Consider the following 22,358-nt stretch of genomic DNA (forward strand, 5'->3'; position numbering starts at 1 on the left):
TTTGATCGAGAGAATTGTGAAAATCAGAACTGGAACCAGCGAAATAGCAGTTTTGCTGGTAATTGGAATCAAAACAACAGTTTCGACAATAACAGTGGTAGAAAGAGAAAAAGTGGTCCAAACCGGAACTTTGGACAAAACGGTGCGATTAACAGTGGCCCACGTCAGCCACAAGTAAGAACTTCATACAATGCAAGGTCAAAACCCTTAAGAGGATTTGATGCTTATGGAAACAAAATCTGCTACCGTTGCAAATTCAGTTCACAATAACCCTTTAAAACTCGAAAAATTAACTTCGCCACACCAGCTAGGAACTATTTTTAGTATCGACTCATCTTTAGATGTAATCATTCCTAAGCGGTATATACCGTCAAAAATAAGCCTCTCTGAAAAATCAAAACCCACTGAAATCGAAATTAACGCAGTTATTCTAATGGAAGGAGATGTCCCTCACTGCGTGCAACTTAAATTGTCAATTTCAGTTTAACAAAAAGCCTTAGTAGATACAGGTGCTTGCGCAACTGCAATGCCACAAGTGATTCATGAAAAAACTGAAAAACAATAACTTGATAATCCAATTACTGAAATGTCCGTATACAACTGTGAAAATGGCTTCTGGCATACCCGTTAATATTCAGCATCAAGCTAAAGTTAAGTTTTTCATTGGGAACACTGAATTTGAAGAAAATTTCCCTATCCTACCAAAAATGAACCATATGTTGTTAGGCAATTCGTTTTTCAAGCATTATAAAATCGAAATATCTCCAGGATCTGCATTTTAAAACTTTTCAGATTTTACTTTTCAGTTGAATGAGTTAAAGCCTAAATTGAAAAATCCTTCTGAAAAAGCTGAGAGAGATTATTCCTTGGTGGCTTCAAAGAAAACAGTTACTCAACCGTTTCAACAGGACATAATAGAGTGTTTTGTTCAAAATCAAAACACTGAAATTGCAGAAGTTACCGGTATTATCACGCCTAATGAAAACTTTGAACAAAAACATGATCTCCTGGCGATGTCATCTATAAATCATTTAGACAAAACGCTCATAGTTATAGTTAGTGTTTTTAATCCTAACGATCGAGCTGTAACGATTTGTAAAGATACTGAGACTAAATTCAAACCTATTACACCGAGACAAGCACAATTTCTCCATTCACTTGTTCTCAGACTAATTTCTTTAGCAAAAATGAGAAACAGTGAAAATTTTGAGCAGAAGCTAAATAAACTTCTGCAAGTTAGTACGATTGAAGGCGAATTGCAACCGGATAGACCACCTCCAGAATATAACAAATTGTGGTTTCCAACACCAGAAACTTGGGATACATATAAAAAAGTAACACCTGTTCAGCGGAAAAAATATAACCAGCTCCAAGAATTTCGTGGAGCCGAACAACGTAAGCCTCTGAAAAACAAAAATGACAAAATTTGGTTTTAAAATTAATTTCAATGGTAAAATTCAGTCCTTAACGAGGAACAACGCAACGAATTCAAAAATTACTCTTAGAATTCAATGATATATTTGCACGACACCATTTCGACGTAGGTTATAATACTGAATACAAAGTTAAGCTAAATGCAGATGAAAATAAAAGAGCTCACTCTCAAAGTCACTCACCCAACTGCAATTCATCTAAGGGACAATTTCCTAGTTGAATTAGCATTAATGCAATATGATAATATCATAACAACGCTCAGTATTTCACGTTACCCTTGTCCTATTTTTGCGCAGAGAAAATTGAACGGTCGCCTCCGTTTGTTATTAGATTTGCGTAGAGTGAATCATCTCTTACGTCAGGACTTTCGTGATTCCAACGTTCCAATCTCTAATATGTCGGATGCTACAAATCATTTTGCCCGAAAATCTTTTTTGAATGAATTCGATTGTTCCCAAGCGTACCATGGTGTCCAAATGGCCGACGTTCAGTCATTCCAACTCTTAGCATTTAATTATCCATTTCGTACATACGCTTAAAAGTGCTTAGCACAAGGACTCGCAAAATCCGTAACAGATTTTAGTGCATTTATTCGCAACTATCTTGATCCTTGCTTAGCAGGATCTTGTACACAGTTCATGGATGACATAGGCTGTGGTGTTGGAAAATTTGAGGAGATAGTACCTAACATAAAAAAAATCTTTAGTTGCATCAGAAAATCTGGCCTTAAATTAGCACCAGCAAAATGTCATATAAGCACTGAAAAAATTAAATTCCTGGGGAAATTGATAACAACAGATGGTATCCAGCCAGAGTCCGCAAAAATTCATAAGTTTTTGAAAATAGTGAAAATGCGAAGAACTGTAAAACAAGTTAAGCGGTTAAATGGATTTTTTTCAATTTTTTCGAAACATTCTGCCAAACCTAAACTAAATTTTTCTGCCGTTCTACAAACTTTTGAAATTTAACGCAGAGTTCTTCATAAATGACGAACACGTCCAAGCTTTAGAAAAACTGCGAGAAAAGCTACTTACTGCTACAAAAATGACACTTCGGTTAGCAAAACCTAATCAGCGATATGTGGTTTTGACAGATGCAAGTTACTAGCAAGCTGGTTTCGTTCTTATGATCGAATACTTTGTAAAAATTGAGAACGCAGGCACAGAAACTACTATCTACGCACCAGTTGGATTTGGCTCTAAACTGTTCATGCACAATTGAAACTTTCGATCTTTTGTAAAGAGTTTTTGGCAGTATACTTTGCACTGGAACACTTTGGACAGTACATCTGGGGATGTGGAAAACCAGTTTTAGTATTGACAGACAACAGAAGCTTAACAAAATTTTTTCAAGCAAAAACGGTTCCACCTGCTCTTTGGAACTTCCTTGACCGCGTTTTATCATTTGATATTGTAGTAAGACATATCCCAGGAGCAGCTAAGGCAGCAGCAGATTTTTCGTCAAGTATGAACAACGATTCTAATGAAACTTTTACGTTAAAAAAAACAAATCGCATTCCAGTTAAGGAAATTGAAGCTTCTATGACATCGAAAACGCCTGATCTTTTTATATCTGAGTTAGACCATAGCCAAACAACAGAGCAATCAGATGTAACTGTAAACGTTATAAAAAACACTTCAGGCAGTCAATAAGCAAAAATTAGTTTCACAATTTTTAGATATGCATAAATAACCAGCTAATTATCAGAAAGTAGTGAGATGTAAACTTAAAATCGAAAAAACCTTAAATGCTTTACGAATGCGTAGTCTTTTTGATGACTTTCTAACCGAGAATGAGCACGAACGGTTAGATCTGAGACATGAGCAAAACAGAGATTCAACAATTTAGAAAGTAATTCAATGGGTGAGAGGTACACCAGTAGAGGACTTGAGTTACAGCAGTTTTGAGCTTTGTAAATATGCAAAGCACTTACCACGTCTAGTCTTAGATAATGACGTTTTGTGTAGGTTGTTTTACTCCGATAAAAGACAATTGCGATACAAACAGTTTTGCGTCACACAGCATTTGCAAAAATAAACGGCTTACCGAAGGCACAACACAACTACAGCTGGAAATATTGGCGGAACGTGTATAGTCGCAGAATTTTGACACAGATTTTTTTCCCGGTATTAGCGAAACCCTATGGCAAACTATTAGAAATTGTCTTTCATGTCTTCAAGCAAAACGAGCTTTACAATCACAATTAACTACGCTGCTGCAAGAACTGTCTAGCCTTCAATCTTATCCGGGTGATATGTTGCAAATAGACCTTGTAGGTCCTTCTCAGTCATCAGCGTATACTTACGTACTATCCGGAATTGACGTCTTCACGAAATAACTTTTTGCTGTTTCGTTGACATCAGGAAATGCAAAAACCAATAGCAACAGCGCTAGTAAATATTTTCTATAAGCATAGTTATATTCGGGAGACAATTGTTTCAGATCTAGGGACAGTTTTTGTAGCATCAATGATTCATGCGCTAGCTTTGTTATTAGAAGTAAAACACGCTTAAGCATGCACAGTCGTTAGGCGGAATTGAGCGAGTCCTTAAGCGTATCCTTAAGCTAAACTCATCAGATCAATGGAGCGATTGGTATTTTTATGTTGATCTTGCTTGTTTTATACATAACACTTCATACTACTTGACTATAGATTGCACTCCGTCGCATCTATTTCACGGCAGAGAGCCATTTAAGCCTCCAGATTTGAAATTTCAAAAAAAAAGTTGTCTAGAATGGAACTTTGACTTTGTTAAAAACCAACGAGACGCTTTGAATGAAAAATACGCTGAGAACAAGAAAAACTTTATTATAAAATATCACAAGTACAGAAATTATTTTGATCGAAAAACAAAAGCATCACCACCGAAAAAACATTCCTACTGTCTCTTACTTAATCCAAAACTGAAATTACAAAATTATTTTGTTGCAAAATCTATGCTGATTTGGCTACCGTTGTACAGAGTAGAAAAAGTCTACACCACGTCAAATTATTTGATTCGTAAAACAGGCACCAATTATACACAAGTGGTTCGTAGAATGAGGTTAAGACCTTGCGAGCCGCAAAAAAATGTTGAAGATATCTCACCAATAGACAAAAAGCAATTCATTACTGATCCCTTGTTAGGGAAGTAACGGGGCGAGCCAGAATTGTTTGACTCACAACTGCAATATGTAAAAGACTTACAAGAAACACTGGTACCAAACACAAATACTGGAGACGAAACGACAGCGCCCAAAACAGAGTAACGTGGACGTTTCCTGGCAATCCGGCAGCACTCTCCACTATGTGCATGGTGCTCCCGTGCCTCCAGCAGTAGACGGTGCGGTACCAGCATCACATGTTGAGCCTCTTGAACAGAATGACGCTACAGTATCATTACACTTTCCGGAACCGGTGCCAATTGACATAATACCTGCAGATGAACGGATTGAAGCTCCACAGCCAATTCAACTTGAATAAGTGAATGAGGATGTCTTCGAGGTTGAAAATCACGGATATGTTGTTCCCGAGCCCGCAACTGCAAGACACGAAGCGATTGAGGTACCTGCTAAAATACATGCACGATTAGAGGCAAACAGAGACCCATAGAATCCCTCAAATTCGACGCCGAAGCAAGGGCCATCAACTGCGAGAAAAAAAGTGTCATTTAACAAAAAGGTGAAAGTTGCAACGCCTAAGACTTGTACTGAACCAGTCGAAAACAACTTTTCACCTCAAATGCGGACAATTTTAGCAAATACTGCTAGATTTCGAGACCCAGACAACACACAGGGAACTTCGACTTCTACAAGCAGATTCGGATTGAGAAATCAGGTGGTGACTCAGACGACAATATATCGCAAAGGCCGAACTGAGGTTGAAATCATTGACACACCGTATCGAACGCGAGTTAATCAGGGAGATAAAAACTGTAGTCCAGAAATGAACACGGTGGCTAGTAGTAGCACAAGTCATTGTTTTTTCCTCTCGTTTGATCTCAAGAGACAGAGCGCAGAGTTTTGAATTATTTGGAAACTATTATACCGGATTTAATTGAGAGATTCCGATCATTAAAGCCACCATTAGGATCAGTCTTAGTCTTTCTTGACTTTCAGTCAAACACATGTATATATCTTCTGTTTGTCAAAAAAAATACTTTTTTGGTGTTCGTCAATCCTGCTTGGCCGAAGCTCTTCAAAATGTACAGAGGCAGGCAATTTTGAAAAATAATGATAAATTTGATTTACATACAGATAACTTAAAAAGGAGCACATTTCAAAGAGTCCAGCCAAACATAATAAAAAATCATCAAAGAAACAGGCACATATATTTACAAAGGCAAGTGTACATATCCGAGCAACCGCCAAAGTGAACTTATTTTCACGAGCCATTTTAATGCAAAAATAGCAGCACCCAGGAGGAATAAATACTGTTTCACCAGAATACTGGAAGCAGTAAGAAGGGAAGCCCCACTCAAGCCGGAAGTGCCCTATCCAGCAGAACATAAACAGATTTTCGGGTGTGCATAATCGTAATAAGTCAGACTGAGCGAGATAAGCGGAAAAAACTATATGGATTGCTCTAGGCTGCTTATTACCAGTAGAAGGACTCAGAGCGAATAATTTACCAACTGAGCAAATTTCCAATGGATACATTTAGATATTCTGACTAGCGAAGCCAAAAACAAATTCAAAAATTTTACCTCTTGAAAGACAGCACACGATACAACTTCTCCAAGCCGCAAATCAAATCATAAAATTCCTCCGCTTCATCTTGCAACCCAGACACATTTTTCATTTTGGCAGTTAATTTAAGAGTAGCTCCAGGGATCTTGACGCCAACATTAAAACTTTTTGGATTAACCGCATTTGGGTCTGTGAAGTGACTAGAAAGATCCATTAAAGTACAACCCATTGATTCCAACTTGGAACTAGTGGACATTTTCCCAATACGCAATCAGCTTATAACATTGACACCATTTGGTAGATTCACTTGATTCATTACTCACCCTCTGAAATGATCAAACTTACACTTATTTTGATTTCACTTGAAAGAAGCAATTTGAAAAAAATTTTAAGTTTTTCACTTTAAACAAGTTAAATTACCTGTAACGTTAACAAGCAGCTAAACAAATTAAAAGAAGGTTTAACAGAGATTAAAGGCTGAGTTTGCGCAACTATATTCCTCTTCTAAGGAGTAACCTCAAAACCACAAGAAGTGGTAGTATTACAAGTAATACTAACCACGAGTGGTCACTCTGCTCGTCCACAGCAGACGAGCCCACCTCCAGGAGACACAGTTGAGCGCGCTCAGGCAAAAAAGACACAACACCGCCACTCAGTGTCAAGTAGAGTGTGACATTAGAACAACAGAGAAGACCAAAGTCTCCAAGAGTTACGTTGCAACACATTTCAAAGTTCAAAACTGAAAAACTCGTTCAAACCTAAATACATAAAACTAAACATAAAACAGGAGAAAAAACAAAGAACGCAGCAAAACAGGAGATTGAAAACAGGATGATAATCAACATTTTATTTATATACAAACACTTGAAGAAAACCTGAAACACAAAAAAATATGTTAGTTGTTAGAACAAACACAAGAACACACACAAAGAGACACATGCATACACAAGCAGACACAGAACAAAACGAAAGAAAAACACAAAAAGGCTTCCTAACTTAAAGTCCTAGTCCTAGTCCTATTCCTAAATCTTAGACCTAGCCTAAATCTTGAAATTTTAAGCGTACTCGCAATAACAAACACAATCAAATTTTCAGTCCACATGTCAACACTTAGTGCTGTTGACAACGCTGATAGTGCTCATCAGTGTTACATCGAGCGGATGGATTTCAGACGTCGACACAATATTTAATGACGATGAAATGATGACAAACGGTGTACTGTTCAATGAAGAATCAAAAATCCTTCTCACGGAAACATTCGTAAACATTGAACTTTTGGTACCGTTTCATAACTTCGATTTGATAATGACAAAAGAGATTGACAACCACTTGAAGAAACTAGACGATCTATGGATGCATCCCAGTGTTTTCTGCAACATTAAATTCTCAACAAATATCAACTCAAACGATTCTACTTTCAACATCCAGTGGTTGATAACTCAACTTCACAAAGAAACGGAACTTGCACGCCAAGATGAAGACAAACTGCGATAAGAGACAAAAAAATTCTTGAAACCAACAACTTTCACCAATGCGCCACGACAAACAAAACGACCTGCAGCTATAGCTGTTTCATTAATCGGTCTGTTCGGTGGAGGTATTATTGTTGGCAATCAAGGATGCGGGTTAAAAGGAATTTTTGGATTGCGCCTAGAGAAGGCTAAGGAAAACGCAAAAAACATAGAACGGATTACAGATTTCGTCGACAAACTTTCAACAGACGTTCACCGACTGAGAGCAAAAAAAAACAAATGAGAAAGTCTTCATGGTCTCAAAAGAACTTACGGCAATACGTCAAGCACATGACCAAATCGTTAAGGTGCAAAATGAAAACTGGAGAACTGTTGAGGAGCAATTCGACATTTTTTTCTAGAAATATACATTTGCTGCGAGACTGCACCCAATTTCTTTTTTTGAGACAACAGTTAAATTTTAACTATGATTCAGTAGCGTCACTACTGCATTTTGCGTACAAAAACATAATAACATATAGATCAGCGCTGTATGTTTTCAGACTGAACCTCATGACTGCGATAACAACTCTTCTAAGGAATCAATTGCCAATGTCTCTACAAACAAAAGATTCATTGTTCCGCATTTTAGAAGTAGTGGTACAGGAGCGAGCAATGTCAGAAGATTGGATATCGCTAGCCATACCGCTGAACGATATTTTTCTTACTACGAGGCCCAACTTCTGACAGACACTCTAACAATTGACGAAGGATTATTAATGACGCTTTCAATCCCGTTAGCAAGTAAGCAAATAACATTCTCAATGTACCGCGTGCGCACAATACCTATGCCGCAACCAGAAGATATAGTTGCACTTGATGAAAAACTCAAGCAGACTACCTAGTGATATCTGAAGGTGGAACTGAAACATCACAATCACAACGTAGCAACTTGCAAAAGGCACTGAATCTTCTAGATATCAGATTTGCCACGAAAGCATTACCACAGAAACAACACACGCCTCATGTCTTGCAACCCTTTTTTGAAAAGGGACAATTGAAGCATTAGGAGTGTGCGATAAGGAAAAAGTCTATCTACCAGCCCGTGACAAAGCGGAGAACCTAGGATTTGGAGTGTCGCTAATCACTTCAGCTACTGATGCATACGCTCTGACCGAGGAGATTGTATCTGGTGGCAAGACAACTATGAAAAAGTACAAAGGATGTAGAATCTGTCTTGTGACATTGCAATGTGGACATTAGCTGAGCGGAAAGAACTTCAAAAAAAGAAGTGATCTCACAAGCTGACAACACATACCTGCTGTCAAAGTAAATGTGAAACTACAAGATACGCTGGGACATCTCATCGGAGATTTACCAACAGTTGATGAAATACCAATATACAGCACACGAATAGACGCAAGCATTGACATGTTACGCAGGGAACGCAAGAAATTTGAAATACTACCATCATCTGGAGATCAGGAGAGCTTAGAGGGAATTACCCGACCAATAGTCTCAGAAATGAAACGGTTAAAACCAACGCTAATTCGCCAATTCGAAAGCTATGCACCCATAAACTAGTCAATCGTTGTTGGTGTGATTTCATTCATTGTTTCAACTGGTCTCTATCTCTTGTTCTTTTATCTCTATCATCGTTACAGTGGAGTCAAAGACTTAACGCCCAAATTTCTGAAGATCAAAAACAATAAAAAAACAAAAAATACCCCTGAAACCATTCATGTTCTACGACAGTGATAAACATGGAAACATTGACGTAAATGACCATAATGACCGATACATACTTCCTATCAATACATTCAAAGACCTAATTGACTCAGCAAGAAAAACTGATGATCAGGTTTGGAAGCAATCTATTTGTTCGGGAATGCGGAGTAGATCGAGCTCTGTCTTTGACATATTAGAAAGTTAATTAGCAGCATCAATCAACACTTTAAATTTAACTGATATTAATAAAGCACAAGCTGAACTAAATAACGAGCTAGTACTCTAAAATTTGACAAGAAATAATCTTAAAAGCTTAATTTTTACTATCATGTATCAATCATCTTATTATTTGCTCTCATAGTGCAGGATAATTGTAAATTATTGATGTTTTATATTGGAAACCTGGCATGGTCTCATGCGGCAAAAATTGTTCTATTAGCCAAAGTTTAATCAGATCTTGTTTCATGTATAACGACACCTGTGAGCAAGCCCAGCAACGACACTGCAAAACATCTTCGAACAATGGAACGAGAAATCGAAAGAAGCAGACAGAAGCTTCAAAACAGCGAGAGATGGCTTCTATTGAGAGGTTGTGTCGGACGGCTTGCGCGTCCTAAGTAAAAATCAATGAACTTTGATTGAATTTGAAGGATTTGAACTTTAGAAATGATATTTAGACAGTCTTACCTTGCGAAGCAAATAAGAACGGAATGCCGATAAACAAAACTCTTTAACCCAAAACTAGTTTCATATGGCTAAGGTATGTGATATTTCATTGTAACATTATTTAACCATACAAACCTTGATCGAATTAGTTTAACCGAAAAGCTAATTAATAATAAAAACGATATAACTTTTATATTTATAGATGTTGTGTAAAATTACTTACTAAAAAGTATCATTCGGGAATTGTAACTTCTATTGTTACAGTTGTTGATGAAATCTCGCCTGCGCATCCCGAAACACCTCAAGTCTCGAAAGTAGGCTTATTAGAGTTGCATCACAGGCAAGCGTTGGAAAAATGCGCAGCGCTTAAGATGAATATCAAAATTTCGGTATCTGCATGTTTTAAATCGGAACTTTGACCTTTAAAACAATCGCTAGCGTTGCATCATTATTCGACGATATATTTGAAAATATAGCAAAAAATTTCTGAGTTTGTCTGACAGATGTATGACCTCTAGATAAATTAAAGCTCTAACAGACCCGCACTATTCAAATTTTATCCTCGATTTTCCTAACGTTCCTTATACATGCAACTTTATTGGATGTTTTTGTCCCAGTCAATGCTCATGTCGATTTCAATATATTTGAACAAAATTTATGTTAACAAGTCATTAATCTTCTTAAAAGTCTTCGCTGCTTTTGTTAATAATTACACATATCCTTACACTTTAGTTTTTTTGTTTATCTTGAAGTTTTCCTTTGATTGTCAACACATGTCGAACTAAGTTGGTATTGTCAGTTTTCTCCGCTTGAAATATGTTCAGTGCGATCCTCCATTGCCTGATTAGTAGATCAATTGTCAATATTTTTGCATCGTCGCTGCACTGATCAATTATTTCCCCTTGGAATGCTTTCGAGGATCCACAGCATTCACTTACATGCTGTCTGACAGGTGAATCCGACTGATCCTCATTTAACCTAGTGGTTAAATGTCTGGAGGTCTGCCCGACATAAGTGGATATACATCCACTTCTCTTAGTTTCAGAAACCGTGCTGGATTTTAAAATCAGACCAATGGGTTTATGTGAAGGCAAGCATGATATTTTTCAAGCAAGCAAGATTGCCGCGATACTGCAGAAAAACCAAATTTTCTCTGCCTTTTGCGTCCCCTGACTGCAGTTGACTTGATTCATGAGAGCAGGTTTTCAAGGGTTTTGTTGACATTCATTTCCCAGTTTTTGTATTGGTTTCCTTCCGAATTTGTTGTTTTGGAAAGAAGTTGTAAAGATTCAGGAAATTTTTGTCAACTTCAGTTCCTCGAAATACATCAGGAAGATGAACTGCATATTCTGGATGTCATTTGAACAAAAACCCGAAGAAACCCGTTCTTTCTGTTGAATAATTTTTGGGTGTGGGGAACCTGCTCATTACGGACTTTGCTATCCGTAGTTCTTGTCACTCTCAGTTTTTCCAGTAACACTTCTGGTTTGGCTACCGGGTTGTCAGCAAAAATGATTGTTGGAAAAGCTTTTTAGAGCACGTGAACGGACTAAAAGTGGGAAAATGGGAAAACGCGAAAGCAAACCTACTTGATTTGTGTTGAAGTAATGATAAGACTAACGTTTACGAGAGGCAAACTTTTGAGAAAGTAGCTACCAGTCTTTGCCAAAGAAGTTGTCTCGTCCTAACCAAAACATTCCAGTAAAAGATAAATTTGATGAGTTACGTTGTTTGATATTGATCAGCTTATAAGAAAGTTAAGCGAGGACGTTGCTCCAGTGTAGAGTCTGTGAGAAAGAAGAGGCGGCAAAATATTACACACAAACGTCAGTTGAGAAATGAGGAATAAATTGAAAAGAATGATCAGTTAGGCAAGACTAACCTTTACCTCACAACAGCTTCTCTTTTATAACTTTTGACAATTAAGAGTTACCAGTATTTTTCAAAGAACTCTCGTACCGACCAAAACACCCCCAGTAAGAGATAAATTTAATTAATTACCTTTTCTAACTGATATTGACCGGTTCGTAAAAAAATTACATGATGCCTAATTAGGTGATTTGGTATGATGCCTAATTATGATGTAATTTGTTCAAATTTATCGAAATTGGTCTGAATTTTGACTGGGATGAGTTTTGTTACGGAAAAATTAGATTTTTCTCTAAATTCACAGCGTTTTCAGAAGAATGGCCGATCAAATGGGTGATAGTGCTGATAGCTTACTAATTGAGGCACCCAGCAAGCTCAAGCTTCCCCTTAAAGTGCCTCAGAAAACGCTTTGTGGACCGGGACCAACAAATATGCATACGCGCGTGCGTGACGCTTTGAAGTTACCTCTATTGGGCCATATGCACAAAGAATTTACTGAGATCATGGATGAAATACAAAGTGGCATTCGATATATATTTCAAACTCAGAATCAGATGACCTTTGCCGTCTCAGGTACCGGACACGCTGGAATGGAATGCTGTTTAGTAAATCTTTTAGAACCGCAAGACTCAGTTTGCGTTGTTAATTCCGGAATCTGGGGTGAAAGGTGCGCAGATATGGTGAAACGTCTTCAAGGTGTGCCTCATTTTATATCAAGTGGAGAACTGGGGCGGGGTGTTAGCAGCGATGTTGTCGAGAAAGCTTTGATTCAGTGGTCACCGAAAGTTATGTACGTAGCACAGGGTGAAAGCTCAACTGGTGTAATGGAAGATATCAAAATGATAGCAGCAGTTGCAGATAAATATAGTTGTTTGGTCATAGTTGACACTGTTGCTAGTCTTGGTGCCGTTCCCTTAAACATGGACGAATGGAAAGTTGACTGTGTATTTACTGGATCGCAAAAAGTTTTAGGTTAGTTGATCAATTTATGCTGTAACTTTTTAAGTAACCCTGCTCTAACAACGCGAAAGTCAACATTTTTTGTTGATGGAAAGTTGATTTCGAATGACAATGATGACTACCGCCTATTTGCTCATTAAATACAGCCAGTAAAAATTAAATTTGAAATTCAACAGAGGTTATGCAAACTAAATAATTGTAATGCTATATTGCTTGAAGACATTATGAAATTCGTTTCAAAATACCGATAGAATTTGAGCATCTCTTTTTTTAAATTGCGCGTTTGGTAATGTTTAATTGCTCTGGAATGAAGTTTGAGGTAATTATTGGAAACTTGATGGTCTTTTTTATGCAAAATTTCTGCTTGAATATTTTGAATTTTCGAGTGACTTTTGCGCCCTTGACTTTTTTGTTTTGTGTGATCAAAATTTCTCTCTCATTCACAATATAAGCAGCTGAACTCAAGTAACAGCAGTTCACTACTAGAAGTCAAATGCAGAGTGCGTCAAAATTGGTATAATTTTTTTGTTGGTTATCGCGGTATATAATTAGCTCTAATGTCTTTTGAAGCCGCGATGAGAAATTTTATTTATTCCCCGCGACTGTAACAGGTAACAATAGATTCGAGCTCCCTTGTAGTCGTTCGAGAGCAATTCTTCCGGTGTAAGTGGGTTATGTTTAATTGCTCTTAAAAAAGTTTGTACCGATTATGTTAGTTCTGTTTGAGCTTTAGTAGCCTAAATGTATAAATTAAGGAGGTTACTGAAAAGTATCATGATAGCAACTTTCAGGCACCCTGCAGTTTGAAAAGAAAGCTCTTTTTTAGAGCCGCCGTCAGCCTCTCAACGGCTATTATTTGGGTGCTCTCCATTTTTACAATTCATAAGTTTGAATTGGATTGCGGCACTGACTCTGTTACGACTCGACGAGGAGTATTGATGGAGCGTCTTTTTGATCGGTAATTTGATTATGTCTATTTGAAAGAGAAAATGAAATGCGTGAAAACAATGTGTTTATGGCAAATTTCAGAGAGAGTGGTTTCTGTTCATATCGCTTTTTGAAAGAAAGTGAGAAAAGTACGTTGAAAAAGTTTTGCAAATGGAGCAAAATTGCGTCTTTTTGAAAGCGGTTTTTTTTTTGTTTGAACTCCAACTCTTCAGTCAAATGTGTTTCTCCCAATTATCGCAAGTAGTTATCGCAAGTCTTGGAAGCATTTTGACCATTTGAAGCAAATATTACACTTCAAGATTCAGTTTTCAGCTATTTTTTAATCCGTTTTTCCTTGTTTTAAGCTTTTTGCTAAGCTGGTTCAAAGAAAGTAGGTTTATTATTGTTGATGTGGAAACTGAGTGAACTGAAAATCGATGCCTTGGCAAATTGGCTGTTTTGACTGACAGTTTGGTTATCTTGCTGTCTGCAAAAATGGCATAATTTTTTTTTCATTGACTATTTAAATCGTAAAATTCATTTGTCGTTTTTAATGATCTTTTCCAAGGTCATATCGAATTGCGTTATCAATTTTGTAACTGCCAAAAAATAGTTTTTCGTGGAAATGGAAATCGGAGCCTTTCGTAATCCTTGTTTGCTGAAATTGAGTTAAAATTTATAATTCAACTTTTACCTGGAGTCTCATGTAGCTTCGGAAAACATTTCATCTCATAGGCAAAAGTTTGTTCTTTTGATGCTATGAAAACTAAATTTTTACGCTAATAAATTAAAACGAAAGCCATGTCAGTCTCACAAATTTTTCCATTGCTGAACAAAAATAGTAAAACTAAAGGAAATTGCCAAAAAATAGTTAGAAAATTTGTATACTTTCCGCCATTTTTCTCGACAAAAACACTGCTTTAAACCACAAAAATTGTAATCCTTTGATAACTGAAAACACTCTGAGCAATAGGCGTTTCAATTACCAATGAATGCGATAAAACAAAATGACCAGGAGTTCCTAAAAGCGAAGCATTATCTTCGCACATAACTCTGCAATGTGGGATCCAGTTTGAAAAACTACAAGCTTCAGATATTAGTTTATATACAGCAAAATTACAGTGATGTTGAACGTACGTGAAGTAATTTTCAGCCTCATTTGAAAGTGGGGACCATTGTTCTATTTATATTTCCGTCAAACCTGAGTCTGGATTATCAGGTTTGATGGGTTTTTGAATTAAAATTTCATGTGCATAAAATCACAGCATTTTCTTGGGTTGCTATTTTTAATTGCTCTCTATTGAAGTTTAAAGAAATTATTTTAAACGTGTGTGTTTTTATTAACAGCCGCACAGCGATAGCTGGGGCTATTATTTGCCTTCTCTTGGTTTTTTACAATTCAAAGAATTTGAATTGTATTGGGGCCTTGTCTTTTTTTTAAGATCTGTTCACACACTTTCATGATTTTTGAAGTCAAATTAGAGTAGTGATTTTGGTCACAACGAAACAGGAAGTGGAATGAAAAAGCGAGTGTTTTTGCGCTTGAAGTTTTTTGCTCTAAATTTATAAAAGAGTGAGAAAACGGTGTTTGAACAAAAATTCGCTTTCTCGCTGGTGGTTTTTTTTGTTCACATGCGGCAATTTCACTTGATTTTTACTGGGTTTTTTTTTCAATTTTTTTGATCGGCTCTTTTTCTAAATGGTTTCCCCAATCTATTCACAGTTCACTCTACGTCTAGTTTTTTGTTTGAACCAAATTTTCATTTCTGGCTAGTGGTTTTTTGCGCACATGCGGCATCTCGACATTGATTTTCTGTTTTTTTTCTACTTTTTTGATGTTTTTTGAAATGGTTTTCCCAATTCACTCATAGTTTGTTCTAGGTCTAGTTTTTGTTTAGTCAATGAAAATTCTTTGAATTGTACGTCAGGACTTGTCCTGCTATGTTTTTTTTTATTTCGTCGTCGCGATTTTTGTTACAACCATATGACGTCACAACCACTTCAAATCTGCTTTTTGTTCATTCGTTGATGCAATTTCAACTGAAGTGCGTGCGTGTCAGAATTTATCGCTCTTAGTGGAGCGAGTTTTTTGTTCATTTGCGTGACTAAATTTTTGGGCACACTTGACTTACCTCACTCACAAAATGATCTTCTCACTTTGAAATACTTTTATTTATTTTAATTCAAAGAGATAAGGTCAAATGGGTGTTTGTCACTCTAAATGAATGTTATTTGAGAGCAGCTAATAGAGGCAGCAAAAACTTATAAAGATTTTTAAATCAAATTATAACATATCAGCCTTCAATGAAAAAAAAAACGAATTTTTTTGGTCTGTCTTTTTTACTGTTTTTTGAGACTGCAGATCTACAAAGCTATCGCGGCTATTTTCTGGCAATCTGCCCGCTATGTTGCAAATTTTTTGCTTGAACGCTTTTTAGAATACTCCGTACAAGGCCCGTGTAGCGTATAGGTAAATGTCGCCGACTCTTATCCGAGAGGTCGCGGGTACGAACCCCTCCACAGTCAGAACTTTTTGCGCCATAAAAATTTCTCTAGCCTATCTATGCCTCTCCTAAATTGTTTGCCTCGTAGTCGTTCGAGAGCAATACGTCCGCGGTTAGTCGGTTTATGGTCATTAGCTGAATTTGACTCAATTTGTGATGATGCGCTTAGGTTCTCCTCCCGGTACTTCTCTTGTCTCATTCTCTGATAAAGCTGTTGCGAAGTACAAACACAGGACAACCCCCGTGACGTCATACTTGTTCGACATAGCAAATAACGCCAAGTACTGGAATATCGAGGGCTATAGACCACGTGGCTACCACTACACTGGTGCAATCTCGTCTTTTTACGCTTTACGAGAGGCCATCGGGGTAAGATACTTTAATTACTTTACTATTCTATGTTGTTCTATTAAAACAGTCACGTGCACAATTTAACATGCCGAAAGTCGCAGTGCCGGAAGTTAAAATGCCAGAAATTGCTACTTAGCCAGAAGTTGACTTTCGTCATTTTAAATCGTGCGCGTTTCGTGTTTTAAGTAATGGTTAAATGACTCTGCTTGAAGTCACTGAGAACTTCTGGCGTTTATCGAGAACCGCGAAGCGGTTCGAGATATTAAGTCAGAATTTTGAAGTGACTTCTGCAGAGTCACTTAAACATGCTTAAAACACGAAACGCGCACGTTTTAAAATGACGAAAGTCAACGAAATTCAACTTCTGGCTAAGTAGCGACTTCTGGCACTGCAGACTTTGGCATTTTAAAATGTGCACGTGAGTGTTTTAAGCATGGCTAAGTCACTCTGCAGAAGTCGCTTCGAAACTCTGACTTAATATCTCGAACCGCTTCGCGCTTCTCGATAGACGCCAGAAGTTCTCAGTGAAGCAGAGTCACTTAACCATTTTTTCTGCTTCCAACAGCCGCAACCCAGTTTTTTATGACCATCCGTTATGGTGTTATATATCACATTACATTGTCAAAATGATCCCACCGTATTGTGGGGACAGATTAGGTTTAATACTTTAAGCTTACGACGAAGTTCGGAAGCTCAGCCTTTTTTGTGAATGACCGATGTGTGAATGCGGTGAAACTGCAAATATAATCTTGTCACCAAGCAACGCACGCTCATCAATCCAAAACAGACAGTTTTACCTCCCAAACTGTATCAAGCTTCGCTCGGCAATAGAAAATATCTAAAAGATGTATAACTTAAATACCGACGTGCCAATATTAAAAGTCTGCAGTGCTAGAATATCATACTAGAAGTATTTTTCAATGAGCTCTCGACATATTCAATTTGCAAATTGATCCTTTTAAGCAAGGTTACATGACTCTACAGAAATAACTTCATACTTCTGACTTTAAATATTGAATCGCTACCTGGTTCTCTATAAGCGCCAGAAGTTCTCATTGACTTAGATTCACCTAATATATACTTGAAGCACAATTAATACTGATTCAGAATTAGTGCACGAGTTTGCAACATTTTGACGTGTGGTTTTATCCATTATTAATTGCCTCCGTCAGCCTCTCAGCGTCTCTTATTAGGCGCTTGCCTTTTACAATCCAAGAATTGGATTGTGGTGCTCTGTCTTTTTACAATTCAAAGAATTTGAATTGTTTTGGTGCTGTCTTTTTTATAATTCAAAAAAATTTGAATTGTATTGAGGCGCTGTCTTTTTTTAAAGATTTGTTTACACCTTTTCTTGATTTTAATTTGAGTTGTTTTTTTGGTCACGCCGAAATATCAAGTGGATCAAAAAAAGAGTCAGAAATCGGTGTTTGTACAAAATTTCGCTTTCTCGCTAGTGGTTTCTCGCTCACATGCGGCAATTTCACTTTGATTTTTAACGTTTTTTTTCATTTTTTGATCAGATTTTTTCTAAATGGTTTGCCATTCCATTCTCAGTCCATTCTGGGTCTTTTTGTTGGAACCGATTTATCTTTTCTCGCTAGTGTTTATTTGTCCATATGGGGCATTTTGACTTATTTTTTTTATTTTCTGATCTGATTATCTTGGAAACGGTTTTCTCTATTCATTCATTGACCGTTGTAGGTCTAGATTTTTGTTTAGTCTAAGAATTCTTTGATTTATGCGTCAGGACTCGTCCTGCTATTTTTCTTTTGTAAGATGTTTATACACATTTTTTCATGACTTTGAGCTTTCGAAACAATATAAACAGGTAAAGCTCAGCGGCAATCAAGTTTCAATAGTCTCTTAGCCGAATTTAGTAGTTCTTAGAGTATTTAGAGTCGCGAAGCCACCGGGAAAGCCGTAATTTAAGGTTAAAAGGTTATCTTTAGGATTTTTTGAGCCCAATAATTTTTTGCGTTTGTCATTTTTCAAATTTTTGTGGGAGCAGTTTGAAATTGAGGCTTGTAAAGTTGACAAAGGTCTTTTGCTTGAGCGAACTTTTTGACCATTTTACTCGCAACATTCTTTTGACATTCTTGTACTCTCAACATAAACGCAAATTTATTACAATTTCAAGTTTTTTTGAAAATTTTGGTCATTTTTCAGCCCTACCTGTCAAGGAACCTCCTTCAGGTTTTGATTATAGGTAAATAGGTTACTAATAGGTTAATGCTTGCTAGTGGTAATGGAATGGTTCTTAACATAATTCGATTTTGATCAGTTTTGATAAAACTTGTAACTTCAAATTTTCTGACATTTATTGTCAATAAAGTTTTTCCAGACCCCCGGGCCAGTTGTTTAAAATTTTTGTCATTTTCAGGTTTCTCAGCCTCAAGAGCCAAGGAACTTCTTCTAGTGTTTGATAATATGTTACTGCATGTGTCAAGTGGCAATGGAATTTTTTTTTCAAGATTTTAATATTACGAATTAAAAAATTGCAATTTTAAATATTCTGAAATTTAGTATTGCTCCCCAGTGGCCAAGGAAACTCCTTTAGCGTTGGTTAGAACGCTATTGCATAGTTTCTTGTGGCAATAGTTTGCAACTTCTTAGTATCACGAATTTTAGCAATTGTTTTAATACAACTTGCAATTTTTTCAAGTGTTTTTGAAAATGTTTGTAAGTTTTTCTGCTCCAGGGGCTCAGGAGCCTCCTCAATGGTTTGATATTAAATTACTGCAAAGTTGCTAGAGGTAATGGAAAGGTTATCAGTATTTAAATAACTCTAGTTTTTGCAATTTTTATAAAAATTTTATTCAAATTTTCTGAAATTGTTTCCATGTTCCAAGTTAATGGATGTTTATGGGCCAGTAATATTATTAAAGGAGTGAAGTAGAGAATCTGGGTAGTCGCTGTCTACAATGAAATGTTTTTGATGATAGAAATATTACGAATTTTTGCTAGATTGTTTTAAAATTAGCAATTGATTTCAATTTAGAATTTTTTTTGTCATTTACCGAGTTTAACGATCTTTACTGGCCAACAAAACTTTTTAAAGTCTTTCAGATGGGTTTTCTGACAGAACTCCAGAGACAATTAATGGCTTGAAAGAATTTGTCATGCGAAATTTAGAAACCATTAAACTGCTTTTTTCAGTTTTTGAGGCTTTTTTCATATTTCTCAAGTTTATCTACATTTAGTGGCAAGCTAATCTCTGTCAAGGCTTGTGTGTAACTTAAAGAGTATAATGAATTGTATCATATTTGGCCTTCAGTGTAAAAGTTTGAAGAATTTTAGAAGTGATCATACTTTTGTTTAGTTTGTTTGATTATTTTAGTTTCTCAACTTTTGAGATTTTGTCTTTTTGGCTAGGATTGTTTAATTGATATGCTGGTCAGGTACAATAGGTCTGTTTTTCTTTCAATTCTTTGGAATGTATTTCAGGAATTGTCCTGCTACGTTTTTAATTTCGCTTTACCTTTTGATCACGTTTTTCGTTATACATAAGTCACGATTTTCTCTCCTGACCTCTGACGTACTTCACTCTGTTTCAACTGAATAGATTTAAAATTCTTTTTCTTATTGAATTACGTAATGTAATGAATACGGCAAAAGTCAGAAGAGCAAAATCAAATGAAACGGGATAAAACGATAAATCCCGGTCATTAAGTCTTGATGCATTACGTTATCAAGGTTTTTTAGAGCGATTGCTTGCTGAATATAGTATTAAGCTTACTAGCTTTCAGTTTAGAATCTGAATTAACTATAGTTTTAGAATCTAAATGAAACTGCACACTGAATTAGAACACTTTTTGATACTTAAGGAAAAAAGTCCGTCAATTTTTATCTCTTCTTTTTTTGTTTTCTGTTCCAATCGCGATGTGCATCAAGCGCGTCAACGGCGGCTAGTTTCCGGCAATTTTCCGGCTATGTTTATTTTGTAAGTTAAGAGAAAACTGGGCTTTTCCTGAAACTGTTAATTTTAGGTAATTTGCGAGGAGGGTTTGCTTGAAACCCAGAAACGTCATCAAGACGCTGCCTTGTACCTCCATGAAAAGCTACGCGAGCTGAACTTGGAATTATTTGTCTGTGAGAAGTCGTTTCGCCTGCCTACAGTTACTACAATCAGGTGCCCAAGTGCAGTCAACCCTGTAGCAGTTACCAATTATCTCATGGACAATTTCAAACTGGAAATATCCGGAGGCCTGGGGCCCACTAAAGGCTTGGTTTGGCGAATTGGGCTAATGGGCCCGAACGCGACCAGAGACAAAGTCGATTTTATTGTTGGCTGTTTGAGCGAGGCTTTAAAAGCCTTGAAAACGTCGCATCTTTGACTGTGAACTTGAAACTGAAGATAACTTTGTTCGTATTTTAAGCTTTATGTGCATTCAGTAACTGACGAAGCACTTTCGAGACGTATTAAGTATCCCGCTGGGATCTATTATGTCCCCCCTCCCAATGTTTTTTACGACCCCCGCGCACAAACTTTGTAGTTTTATAGCACGTTGCTAGGCAAAAAGTAGCACGTGTGTGTGGGTGTAGAAGTTATATGCCCAAATAGTATAGCAATAGTGGGGGGGGGGTAAAAGGTAAAATTGTGTATCTAGATATTAAGATTGGACATAGATAAAGCGCCTGAAATTAAGTGTGAAAATAGACCTGTCACATTATCATGAGTGATGACAATAGTCCTGTCAAATTACTTAACTGCTTGACTTAATTAATGGAATCGGTTCAAAGAGATAAGGTCAAATGGGTGTGTGTCACTCTAAATGAAGGTTATTTGAGATCAGCTAATAGAGGCAGCAATAACTTATACAGATTTTTAATCAAAATATAACAGATCAGCCTTCAATGAAAAGACGAATTTTTTGGTCTGTCTTTTTTACTGTTTTTTTTAGACTGCCGATCTAAGAATCTATTGCGGCTATTTTCTGGCAATCTGCCAGCTATGTTTCTTTTAGGAATCCTTTGTGAATTTTTTTTTGAAAAAGTCGTTTTACTGAAAGTTTGGATCCAAAAATGATTTTTTCTAAAGGTTGTTAACAAAAAAGATTGTTTTGATTTTTTAATAGCCGCCCTCATCTTCTCAGCCGGCTATTATTGCGCTCGTATTTTTTTTACTTCGTCAAACTTTTTTTCGCTTTACCATTTTGCCGCTTTTTCGACATTTTGCGTGAAATCTTTTTGACTTCTCTAGGCTAGTTTCTCTCTTCTCTCATTCTGCTAAAAGTGAATTTGAACATCAATTGCTAAGCAAAGCAATTCAAAATGAACAGAGTCGGTATAAAAAATTGAAGTCAGAAATAGAAACGGGATAAACCCCATAAAGCCCGATTTTAGATGCCCGCTATTTGAACGTCGTTCCTATAAGTCTTAGTTACCACCTCTAATGCTTATTGGTGTTGATAGTAGCCCCTGTAGCCTCTCTCTAAGAAACAGAAGTATGTTCAACTACGAAATGCCATCATAATAAATCGGACTTCAAAAATATTTTTGTACAAAAATCTTTTTTTTTTCAATATATTCTATTCGTTCAATCCCAATCATGCTTATTGGAATCAACGGCGGCTATTTTCCGGCAATCTGCCGGGTAAGTTTTTATTTTCGAATGTTCTATTTATCAGTTCTAATAATAACATTTTTGAAAAAAAAATTGTTCTTACCTGGATGATTTTGATTTAAAAATGTCTTTTTGAGCCTCTTGAAAAAATGCAGATTTCTCAATTTTTCAATTTGAGTTTTTGATTTTATATAAATGTAATTTTGAGTTTTACACCTTTTAATTTGCGGATTTGAA

At 36.6% G+C, this 22,358-nt stretch overlaps 1 protein-coding gene across 1 annotated transcript; it reads left to right on the forward strand.

The window, feature by feature from the left end:
* Window positions 1-12,133: 12,133 nt before the first annotated feature.
* On the forward strand, window positions 12,134-21,077 carry LOC142340224 (alanine--glyoxylate aminotransferase-like). The gene is made up of 3 exons (XM_075390747.1): window positions 12,134-12,788; window positions 16,377-16,576; window positions 20,545-21,077. The coding sequence occupies exons 1-3, from the start codon at window positions 12,134-12,136 to the stop codon at window positions 20,890-20,892; spliced, it is 1,203 nt and encodes a 400-aa protein (XP_075246862.1). The 3' UTR covers window positions 20,893-21,077.
* The last annotated feature ends 1,281 nt before the right edge of the window (window positions 21,078-22,358 follow it).

This window comes from Convolutriloba macropyga, chromosome 5, assembly GCF_964194025.1.
Source record: "Convolutriloba macropyga chromosome 5, txConMacr16.3, whole genome shotgun sequence".
Lineage (NCBI taxonomy): Eukaryota > Metazoa > Xenacoelomorpha > Acoela > Convolutidae > Convolutriloba > Convolutriloba macropyga.